This window comes from Anolis carolinensis, chromosome 3, assembly GCF_035594765.1.
Source record: "Anolis carolinensis isolate JA03-04 chromosome 3, rAnoCar3.1.pri, whole genome shotgun sequence".
NCBI classification, from domain to species: Eukaryota; Metazoa; Chordata; class Lepidosauria; order Squamata; family Dactyloidae; genus Anolis; species Anolis carolinensis.
Window position 1 is genome coordinate 268685015 of NC_085843.1, and position 12524 is coordinate 268697538.

The 12524-nt window shown below is 38.3% G+C and overlaps 1 protein-coding gene across 5 annotated transcripts in view; it reads right to left on the reverse strand.

Moving 5' to 3' along the window:
- Positions 1-758: 758 nt before the first annotated feature.
- The window catches only part of phc3 (polyhomeotic homolog 3), an 85089-nt gene continuing 73323 nt past the window's right edge, over positions 759-12524 (reverse strand). For all 5 annotated transcript variants that reach the window (XM_008106040.3, XM_008106039.3, XM_008106038.3 and 2 more), the window contains 3 exons: positions 10895-11045; positions 10570-10801; positions 759-8244 (listed from right to left, as the gene is read on the reverse strand). In XM_008106040.3, the coding sequence (XP_008104247.1) occupies positions 8090-8244; positions 10570-10801; positions 10895-11045 (538 nt within the window). In that variant the 3' untranslated portion in view covers positions 759-8089. The remainder of the gene's footprint in view (positions 8245-10569; positions 10802-10894; positions 11046-12524) is intronic.

Consider the following 12524-nt stretch of genomic DNA (forward strand, 5'->3'; position numbering starts at 1 on the left):
CCTTATCTTCCAATGGGTTGTTTTTGTCATCAGAATTGGGAACAGGTATCCCACCATTCCCACTGCTCCTCCCGATTCCTTTTAAAACCTGCTCTAGAAGGCTGAAATTCCCTCAATTACCCTTTCAGTATAGAGAGCTATACTGAAGGCAATGCGGTGGATGTAGGATTTAATAAGCAGAGTACATCCTATAAAATTCTGGGTTAATGTGAGTTTTCCGGACTGTCTGGCCATGTTCCAGATGCATTCTCTCATGACGTTTCGCCCACATCTACGGCAGGCATCAGAGGTTGTGAAGTATGTTGGAAGCTAGGCAAGTTTCCAAGAGACCTCACAACCTCTGAGGATGCCTGCCATAGATGTGGGTGAAACGTCAGAAGTGAATGCTTCTGGAACATGGCCATACAGCCCAGAAAACTCACAGCAACCTAGTGATTCTGGCCATGAAAACCTTCGACAACCTGTAAATGTCTATTCAAAGGCTATCTGCACACAGTCCAATGGAGCTTACTTCCAGAGAAGAATCTACATAATTAATCTTTAGTCATGATTCAGCCCTCCAGAAGTCAAATGAGTTGTTAATCACAACCAAGGTTAATCTAAGCAGGACTAAAGCAAGACAAAGTTAATTAATTTTAAATGAATTATTTTGGGGCCTGTATCAGGCTACAAGGTGTGTCACAAAGATGAAATAATAGATTAAGAACTAAAGGCTGTCGCTCTCTTCCCCAAATGTGAGAAAAATGAAATAATCAAAGTAGACAAATGGAAGTAGCTTTTATTTTTGAAGCACTGTATTTTCACAATTGTAATGTAAAGTTGAAATATAAACCATGTACATGATACTGTAGGTCAAATATGTAATCCCACAGGAAGCAAATATTACCACATAAAAATGCTCAATTAAAAAAAGGAAGTGTGCGACTAACAAAAGGTGCAATTACAAGCAAATTGAAGCAGCAAATAGTATAAGGTGCTTTGATTCTTCATTTGTATCCTCAGGTTATCAATGGACAGGTTAATGACAAATTTTACACCACTCCTATAGACCATAACAAATATGAGAATCTAAAAGTCATCCACATGCTATGTTAGATGAAAGTGCTTTTTATATATAAAAAGGATACAGATTTTACCTAAATCACTGTAATTTATTGGTATATTTTTTAAAATGTAAAAATGATTCAGCTTTATTGAGAGGGGCATTTTAAAATACTGTCATTGGAAACAATCCAACTCCCAAATTGATGCTACATATTTTTGAAACGACCTGTTCAGGAAAATCCAAGTACCATTCCATGATACAAACACAGACGTACACAGATATCTTTATAGATTAATCTTACACTAGTATATAAGCAAATATATTCAAAGTTCGGGTGTCTCTCACCTTTGTACAGATCTACTCATTCCTAACATAACTCTTCTTTTAAAATTGTTATCATAGTAAAAAAAAGATGGAAAAATGACTTTTGATGAAGGCAAGAGGTCAGTTGCAGAAATATTGGAGGTGGTTAGTTTAGAACCAAATAAACTGTAGTTAAATACTATGTGCTTAAATAGCAAGTTCAAATATTAGTGCAATATAAGGGGAAATAAAATAAAGATCCCATTGTTAGTTCTTGCTGGTTCATTTAGCATGGAAAATATAAGTGCTCATTTTATGAATCCAAGAGAACATGCTTTCAAATATATATAAGGCCACAGGGCCAGCCCCACCTTTTAACATTTCAAGAACATCTTTTGTTTTTCAGTCTATAGCCAACACCTATCAAAAGAACTTACTAAAATATTACAGATTTATGGAAAACCTTAATTGTCTGCCATTAGTTATTTTTAAAATGTCATAGGTTACTCAAAAGTATGTAAAAGTAAATATTTACTGATACAAACAAGAGTTGCAATTCAAAAAATGACTGTCCATCAGTACCAATTCCAGATTTATTTTTACATGTACTGTGGTCCAATTTACACACAATCGTCCTGGCTTAATAGATTGATGCTTATTATAAATTATGGCACACCTACCCTCTTGTGTGCCAGTGTTTGTGCTTCAACAATAGTTTCTTTAAAACAGCAATGCCTTATTACATCTGAAACAGGGATGTGTGGTTTAACATTTTACAAACCAAGATCTGAAATTAAACCTCGCCGGTACCTTGGTCTTCAACATTGGGAGCTATCCACGAATGATTTAAATGGGGTCTTTTCAACACATCTGTGTTGTGCTATTTTACTTTTTCAGACATGACAAATTTTAGGCCCAAAGTATTAGGCAAGCTAGCTGAACAAAATGAAACTCATGTGCTCTTTGAACACATTATAGGGGGCTTGAAGTGACATATATAGGGAATTTCCTGCTAAAGGAACAATGAGGACTTGTAAGAATTTGTTTTCTGAAATTTACAACCTTTGATAATTTTTACACAATACAGTAACACACTTGGATTTCACTAACAATCACTGATAACAGCAACAGTCAAACAGTACATTTGAAAGATTTAATGCTGTGAATGTGCAGAAATGAACACTTCATCCAAATCTTCTAGGGAAAAGTATGCCAGGTTTGCCGTTCAGGAAAATAAATCCTTAATGAGTATTTTGGAAGGGATATTAACACTGCGGATCGTGAAGGACAATGGATCATGTTATTTTATTTTAATGTTAAAAGGATTCTTTGCATGATTGTGTTTGAGAAAATGAAGGAGTAAAGCAACTTCCATCATCACTACAACCAGAACTTACTTTTATAGAATCATAGACTTGGAAGAGACCACAAGGGCCATCTAGTCCAGCTCCCTGTCATGCAATGCAGAACCTATTTGGTGATGTTGTATGCCATAGCATTACACCATTACATGGTGTGGTGTATTTCTTTGCTCTTTTCAGCATTATGGAAAATTGCAATTTGAAAACTTTTTAATGCTATCTTTCTCCAAGATCAAGGGCTTAATTAAAGTCTCATTACATTTTTCACATCACCAAACCCAGGATTATGTCAGCAGGCATTGAGACCAGCTCTGAAACTCCAGGTATTTCAATTGCATCAGAAGCAATGGATGGACATAACAGCAGGAATAAAAGCACACATATATAACATTCTTTTGAAAAGTTCTTTCATGCTACTTCCTGATTAAATCCAGAGAAAACCAAATGAAGCTGTTGCAACACAAGTGTCCGATTAAGATGTCCAAATACCATGGCTTGAGTGTCACATAGCACTTATGACTCATGTCCCTCATTTTATTTTACTTTAAGAAAAATAGTTCTTGTTTAGGACCATCCAATATCTTTTTCTGTGGTTAATACCGTTAGGTATACATGTTGTCTCCAACAAACATTATATTTCATATCTTAGAGCAATGATTTGCATTGTTCCATCTCTATAATTGTTTATAATCTTGGATTTTTAACCCAAATCGAATAAAAAAAAAAGCCAAATGGCATTGGGAGCCATTAAATCATAGATAATACTAGAGAGACTGAGGTGGACAGTGCTGCATTTTATTGCCTTTGGCTTTTGTAATTTGTCTACAGCTGGGCTACAGAAGACAGTAATTTAATATGAAGACAAGACCTTCCAGATCATTATTTTTTTGGGGGGGGGGGTGTTAGGCAAGCTCCTGCATGAGAGGATAATTTGCCCCTTCCCTTCTGCTTCATATAATGTGAAGCCTGACAGAGGACATGGGACCTGTCAAATACCTCTGAACTGCTAGTCCATGATCTAACAATTGACTACATAGCTGGGCTTTCAGCTGTTGAACCCAAAAGCCTTCTTTGGTACAGTGTTTATTCTTGGGTTATTACAAAGCCACTGCCACAGAGGGAGGAAGGAAGGAAGGAAGGAAGGAAGGAAGGAAGGAAGGAAGGAAGGAAGGAAGGAAGGAAGGAAGGAAGGAAGGAAGGAAGGAAGGAAGGAAGGCAGGAAGGCAGGCAGGCAGGCAGGCAGGCAGGCAGGCAGGCAGGCAGGCAGGCAGGCAAACCGGTAGGACTTCATGCTAGAATATCAGAATATTCTAGTTATTCTAGTAATTGCACATATTGTACAGTCACATATATCTTTGTCAATCAAAACTAGTTTCTTGATTGGGGGGGGGGGAGATGGAACAACAAATGTTTCTGTCCAGGACAGTTGTGCTTCTGCTTTTACTCTTCAACTTCAAAGGTGCAATGCCCCCAAACACTACATAACAATCTAGTCCTCTTCAGGAAATCGCCCTCTATACACTGTGCAGTGCGTAAAATGTATATTTGGAAAACATTATATCGTGTTTATCATTCTATTATGAAGATGAATTTGTCTTCCAGTTTGCAATTACAAGAGATGGAAAATTGTTCCAGTACCTACATTTGTAAAAACACTTTTAAAACCTAAAAGAACAAAAATAGCCTGATGTGCTTCTCAGTCAAACTGACATACTTCAATTTAGTTGAATTGCAGCCCCATACTTATTTACTAAGAATTCAAATAGACCTCATCCCCATTTGCTGCCTAAATGTCTCCCAATAGGATTTAATGAACTTATACTCTTTCATGCAGATAGGACACAACCATTAATTAACCCCCCCACCCTGGTAGCAAAAATATATTCTTAATTCCAAAGTCTTCCCATTGTGTTTTGGCAAAAAGGGCCTTCATTAATATTTTCTGTTTACAACAAATGGCTCACAAATACTTGTTAGACTATAAATCAGTTCATACAGATTGATGACCACTTTACATTCTACAGCATGTCCTTGCAATATGTGGAAGAATATATCAACAGGAAAAATAAGATGCTGATGTAATATCTTGTCATTCTTAATTATTTACATGCATGATTACATATTTACTTTGCTTACTTGTTTGGTGGGTCTCCCTTCGGATTGTAAGGCCCATGTCATTTCATGTTGATGGACTAGGAACCTTCCTGAAAACCCCCTTAAATTCAAAACTATCTTAAATGATAAATTTTGAGAAGTATTAATGCAGAAATGAAGCAAATACCTTGGCCAATATTCTCTCTCTGTTATATAGTTAAGTATACTTAACTACTAATTCTTGATAATTAACACATATGCTCACATATCTGCTTTGCTTATTTCTTGGGCTGCTCTCCCTTAAGACCAGCATGGGCAAACTTTCGCCCTCCAGGTGTTTTGGACTTCAACTCCCACATTGTTGGAGTTGAAGTCCAAATACTTGGAGGGCCTTAGTTTGCCCATGCCTGCCTTAAGGTCCTAATTACTGAGCCAATTACCCAAATGACTAAGGTGCCTCCTGGCCTGTCTGCTCAAGCTGAAAAAATGTCCTTCACTCATGTTTTTTATCACAAGCACAATGGAGTTCCTTCAGGTAAAGGAGATTGGGTGTGGTTACGATTGCACCAACAGTGTTACAATTGTGACCAAGAAATGATTGTGAATACAGAACAATTATGGATGAGTTTAAGTAATTATGCCACATTTATAATTGCTACAATTGTGACACTATTGCCATGACCATTACTTCATCCTATGTGACCAGGCATCATTTTCATGGGAAGAAGGAATGTGCGCATGTTTAGAACATGGGACAGTGACATCTCCTTCAGCTATTTATTAAATATACTTAACTAAGTAGCTGACAGAGAATGCTGTCCTTTCTTACCAGGGCAAGAACTTAGTTGATTTTTGGATTTGTTCCTGGCCTTCACTCAAAGCAAAGCAACATAATTATGTTTTGTTTACACTTGTGTTTAGTGTTTAGATAAAGATCAGATTCTAGAAGGACGTGGGAGATTGTTTCAGGGAAAGGGAACTCTAAAAATATCCGTCTCCATTCCAGTGATAGATAGGTTCCATCAGCAGAACACTAGTTGGGTAATAGCCATAGTGCCTAAATGTTTAGCAATAATTTAATAAATAAATTCCAGGGGAGGGGGGAACAATGTTAATATTATTGAACCCACGTATGTCTGAAATTAATACAGATATATCTTGTAACTGGTAACTTTTGTTTAGTATAAGCCCTTACTGAAGTGAATTGAAATTCCTTAGTCTTGGAAAACTTTCATGAATTTGTTTTGCTTGAGAAAATTTCTAAGTAACAGGGCCTGTTTCATTTAACAATATTACATTATTTGTGGTTAGAGGGCCTCCAAGTATACAATGCAAAATTTTAAAATGCTCACAAATAAATGGAACATATCTTCGTCAATACTTTGGTGACACTGACTTCGATAGCCTCACCATAATATGAATAACATTTGCCAATAACACTGGCATATGAGAAAATATTAAAAGTAAAAATCACTGCTATTGGTAAAGGTGTTCCAGATATGAAGAACACTGCACCTAACAGCACACAATAGAATATCAGGTAAAGAATCAAGAAAAGGAGTGGGAAAAAAAGAAATTTGGAAGGAAAGGGAAGTCTAGACATGTCTGTTGATCCAATTTTCATCTTAGAATTATTCAGTAATTTGAAGTTGAACACTAGAACATGGACAATGGGTTTCCATTTAGTTTATGAGTGGATGGAAAGGCATGTGTTAACTCCTTTGGTCAATGTTAACTACGAGCAAGAAATCCTAGAAGGGTAAGAACATAATTTCCTCTTCCATGTGTAGCAATACAAAAAGAATCACTGTCAAAATATTTGTTTGTTAGTACTCTTAAAAAATACCATGCTATTCCAGTTTCTGGCAGCTTTACCATTATGATCAAAGATACAGAATGGGTGATGCCTAGTTCTACAACAGTCCATGTGAGAAAGATCTTGGCGTTTTTGTGGACATGTCGAACATGAGCCAAAAATGTGATGCAGCAGCTAAAAAAGCCAATGGGAATTTGGACTGCCTCAAAAGGAATATAGAGTCTATATCGAGAGAAGTAATGGTGCCTTTCTATTCTGCTTTGGTTAGACCTCCCCTGGAATACTATGTCCAATTCAGGAGATAGCAATTTAAAAGACATATTGACAAGCTGGAAGGTGTCCAGAGGTGGGCAATTAAAATGATCAAAGGTCTGGAGACCATGCCCTATGAGAAGCGTATTAAAGAGCTGGTATATTTAGCCTGCAAAAGAGAAGGCTGAGAGGAGACATGACAGCCATGTATAAATATGTGAAAGGATATCATAAGGAAGAGGGAGCAGGCTTATTTTCTGCTGCCCTGGAAACTAGGACTCGGGAGCAATGGGTTCAATTTACAGGACAGGAGATTCTACCTGAACATTAGGGAAGAACTTCCTGACTGTAAGAGGAGCTGTTCCGCAGTGGAACTGTCTGCCTTGGAGTGTGGTGGAAGCTCCTTCCTTGGAAGCTTTTAAACAGAAGCTGGGTGGCCATCTGCCAGGGGTGCTTTTCCTAAAGGCAGGGGGCTGGACTAGATGACCCATGTGTTCACTTCCAACTCTATTGTTCTATGATTCTAAGATGCTTTCCTGCTCCCATTAAAACATTAAAAGACATCCAATAGGTTTGTATACATGGGACTGCTCCATTGACAAAAATGTATATTTTGACAGAGAATCTTCTGCACTTTAAGAAAACAACGCAGAGGTGGGTGAGCAATAGGGTTATGATAGAAGGAGATCAGCTGCAAATTCTCTTCGACCTATACACTCAAGATTAATTGAAACTCAAAGAGCACAATTAAATGCATAGCATTTTACCATAATCAGCGCTGCCACAGACTCTGTGGACTCTTCTGTTAATCCATATTCTTAAAAAGCTTTCTACAAAGGAAAAAAGTGTATAGAAAAGCAATTTAAAATGGTCATCAAGCTTATATTTTCTAAAAAACCTTAAATCTTGTATGGTATATAACTGGCTTTTTGGAATAAATATCACCACAACATATTACATGGAGCTTTCCACTGACTAGCTTGCCTTGCATTTGACTACAACAATTTGCCCAAACAGCTTATGCTTCCCAATAAGCTGGATAAGTACTGGAAGGGATGGAAGATTAACATTAAATGTGATCTTCCAACAGTCTGTATGTGGAAAAAAATGCTTAGCAAAACATAGCAGTAATAATCACATCACACATTAAGATGTCGGCTTATCGCTTAACAAGTCTGTCATCTGATAGAAGCTGAGCTTTAAAGCCTTAGTTTTCCACTATGATTCCTTCAAGGAATTGATCCGTGCACAAATCTTTAGTGCTGGTCCTAGCTTAATATTCATTGCACTCATAAGGTGATCCTCTTTTAATAAGAGAAGGGCCTGGCCATCGATCTCCTGGGCTCGAAATTCATCAGCAATATCTTGACAACCTGTAATGAAATAACAAACATTATGTTAAGATGAGGAATTTTTCAAGCTTTGCATAATAATTTTAAGTGCTGAAAGGATTTTTAGAAATTTCAACCATAATCAGCAGGTGTGACTATGTTTGGCTATGCTATCTGCTAGGGATACTTTAGCTGGAGATAACCAGGAAGACTTGAGAGCTCATGAGGGTCCCTTCCAACCCTATGATTCTAATATCTCAGAATATGACTACAGGTACAGATTAAATGCAGTAAGAAGCGCAAGGAGGTTGTACTTCCTATTCCAATCACAGCATATTAATGTGTTGTCGAAGGCTTTCAAGGCCGGAATCAATGGGTTGTTGTGCATTTTCCGGGCTATATGGCCATGTTCCGAAGCATTCTCTCCTGATGTTTTGCCCACAGGAGAGAATGCTTTTGGAGCATGGCCATACAGCCTGGAAAATGCACTACAACACAGCATAATAACATCTAATGCATTCTTAGATTATATTGCTCATTCTTATGCCTTGCTTCACAAAAGTGACACAGATTAAGAATTAATCTAAGCCCACAGTCATAATATACAGTGTTTCCTTGGTTGGTTGCTCTGGAGGTTACAAGACTTGGTCATGCTTCATTTCTGCTGCTGTGGTGATGCACAGAAGTCCCTGCTTAATTGTGCAACAGAGATTTATAGCAAAGCAAATGGGATGAAGCCTTTGTTCTAGAACCCAAGAGCTGCTGAGGCAAACTCCATTCTTCATCGTGGAGTCTGTGAAATGCGCACATATGGGTTTCCCAATGCACCTGCGCAGATTCCGGAACATTCTAGAAGCTTTTGAATGCAATAAAATGGCGGAGGCCCTGCCCATTCTCCCCATATACTATATAAGACCGAGGGCGGGGCTACGCCTCAGTTCTTCTTTCCGCGCGACAGCAGATAGAAGGAACCTTTCTAGTAGCTCTTCCAAAATTCCTAACAGCTTGACTTCGGACCGTTTGACCACCGCTATAACCGCTTAACTCTAACGGCTTGACTTACCTGCTTTGACTCGGAATGCTAGCCCCGCTCGTCCTCCCTGCTGATGTCATGCCTCGGTGTCTCAGCTGCTGTCTTGCGGCTGGGAACTGAGGCGTAGCCCCGCCCTAGGGCTTATATAGTATATGGGGAGAACGGGCGGGGCCTCCGCCATTTTGTTGCATTCAAAAGCTTCTAGAATGTTCCGGAATCTGCGCAGGTTCATTGGGAAACCCATATGTGCAAATTTCACAGACTACCACTTGAAGAAACATGGTTACAGGTAAGCAACCCATACTTCTCTGTCATTCAATGCAAGAACAAGAAATCAGGAGAGACTTAAGAGACACAAAGGGAAGCCATGGTTGAATAAGAAGAGGCTGACACATTAGCTCTTCTCTCACACCCCACAACACTCAATCATGTATTATGAAACAACTTTCCCAGTCTTTTTAAGGAAGATGTTAAGGTAAGTAGAAACTTAACCTTTAAAAAAATCCTGCAAACAAACCAGCTGCTTTGGAAACTGAGGTAACAAAGAAAACCTGGCTATAAAGGGAGAGGGCCTCCTTGCTGGTGCCACTCTGACTTCATAATGCCTTCCTAGCATAATGCCTATCATGATGCAATTTCAGCAAGAGAGAAAGATCTTGATAGTTTTCTGTGCATTTAAATATGACCTCTATTTCTGCACATTGCCTTTCTTCTGCTTGCCACCTGCTTTATTTTGGCTGACTGAGTTTATGCAGCTGTTTTAAATTGTGCTGTTTCAATGTAAATTTGTAGGTCATCCTGAGAATGAATCCCTAAAATAAAGATGGATCCAAGGATCTCAAAGTGATCCCTGGAAGCAAAATGCAGTCGAGTCTCACTTATCCAACATTCGCTTATCCAACGTTCTGGATTATCCAATGCATTTTTGTAGTCAATGTTTTCAATACATCGTGATATTTTGGTGCTAAATTCGTAAATACAGTAATTACTACATAACATGACTGCATATTGAACTACTTTTTCTGTCAAAATTGTTGTATAACATGATGTTTTGGTGCTAAATTTGTAAAAATCATAATGTATTTTGATGTTTAATAGGCTTTTCCTTAATCCCTCCTTATTATCCAACATATTAGCTTATCCAACGTTTTGCCAGTCCGTTTATGTTGGATAAGTGAGACTATACTGTAAGCACACAAACAAGCACAACATTCACACCACCCTCTTTTTCTACTATTAGAACTGGCTTTCATGTGTTCCACTTTTTACTCTGAGGTAGTAAGGCTGCCCCTCAAACATTCATAGCAAAATTCACATAAATTCACATTGCATACCAGGTAAGGAACGTATGAAGGCCCAAACATCTTCGACACTCCAAATGGATGGGTCGGATTGCACAGTGGGTAGCAAATCCATGCTGCCTGATGTCTTTCTAATCCTGAGCTCCCTAAGTTCGCGCTCTCTTTCTCTCTCACTTTGCCTTCGCAGGCGAGTGGTCATGGCAACCGGCACACTGTCTTCTTGAGAAGCCAAGTCTTCTTCTGCAGATGGATAAGTAATTGGAAGCTGGAAAATGCAGTATGTACAGATAAACCACAGGATAACCCTTTTTTCTTTACAATTTCAATAAAAGGAGACTTCAATTAGCATTGAACAGACCTGTCTATGGAAGGGCTCCCTAGGAGCTCCATCGCAACTGCCCGGCCGTCGCCCGCGTCGCCCAAGGCTTTGACTCTCCGAGCTCCGGTTCCAACGACTGCTTTTGTCTGCTGAATATAACCCAAATTTCTTACTGCAACTGACATTGTACCTGGAAAGTTAAAAAAAGTTTCAGCTTTGCTTACCAAGGTGAAACATCAAAAACTCAATAAAAACTGATGAAAGAGCAACACAGTTTTAAATGCCATCTTGGAAAAAAAGGCAGGGTATAAATGTGGCAGTTTTTTCTAACCAACACTTGTCAGCGTTCATTAACACTTAGTTTAAATGTAACGTTTTAAAATTAGGCAAATATATATATAAGCTCCTCCAATCTCTTGCCTTCCAGGTTTTATCCAGATGTTGGATTGTAACTTCTCAACCAACATAGCCAAAGGTCTGGGATTGTAAAGATTGGAAGGCATGCAATTAGGAAGACTGGTATACATGCATAGTTTAAGGAAGTTGTAGCACAGTTCAAGATACCTGTCACAGCTATTCTAAAGTGTAACTATACTTATTGAATTAAGCGGAAATAATTAAAAATACACATATATAAAAATGTAACATTTCAAAGAAGATACAGTATTAAAGAAAGCAAATCAATACATACACATAAAGGAGATTACATACTTTTCTGGTATAGCTCAATTTCTACTCTTTTCTCATACCAGCTTAGTCTCTTACTTATACCTTTTTCCTTATTTCCCTGCTGTAACATAATGAAGATAATTATACTTACTTATACAACCCAATACAATTTTAAAAAATCAAAGAAGATGCTATTTTAAGCTCCCTGAGTAGATATAACAACACAGTAGAGTCTCACTTATCCAACCTTCGCTTATCCAACGTTCTGTATTATCCAATGCAGTCTGCCTCCTGCCCGGATCCACAACTGTTTCTCTAAGCAGCAATGCTCAGCAGGCTATCACACCCAACAACAACACAAGTGCAGCCACACTCCCAAACAAGTGGCAGACTTATTGTAAAACATGATGTTTTGGTGCTTAATTTGTAAAATCATAATATAATTTGCTGTTTAATAGGCTTTTCCTTAATCCCTCCTTATTATCCAAAATTTTTGCTTATCCAACATTTTGCCGGCCCATTTATGTTGGATAAGTGAGACTCTACTGTACTGTTTGAGAATCAAAATAAAACAATAATTGAATGGGGTCTAAAGTATGCTGAGTTGACTAAGTCCAAAGGGGATCTACTTGTTTGTTTCAAATGGTAGCTTTCTGTGTTGAAGAGCATAGTATTACTGAACCCTACTATGTATGATCCTATCACAAGATTTGGATTTTGATACTGTGGATTACTTAAAGAAAATAGGTCTAGATTCCTGTTGTTGTGTGTCTTCTTCTGAATTCTGGTGACTCTAAGGTAGGCATGGGCAAACATTGGCCCTCCAGGTGTTTTGGACTTTTAACTCCCACAATTCCTAACAGCCTACTTGCTGTTAGGAATTGTGAGCGTTGGAGTCCAAAAGACCTGGAGGGCTGATGTTTGTCCATGCCAACCCGAAAACAAACCTATCATGGGTTCTTCATGGGAATATTTCCCATGGTTCTTCATGGGTGGCGGT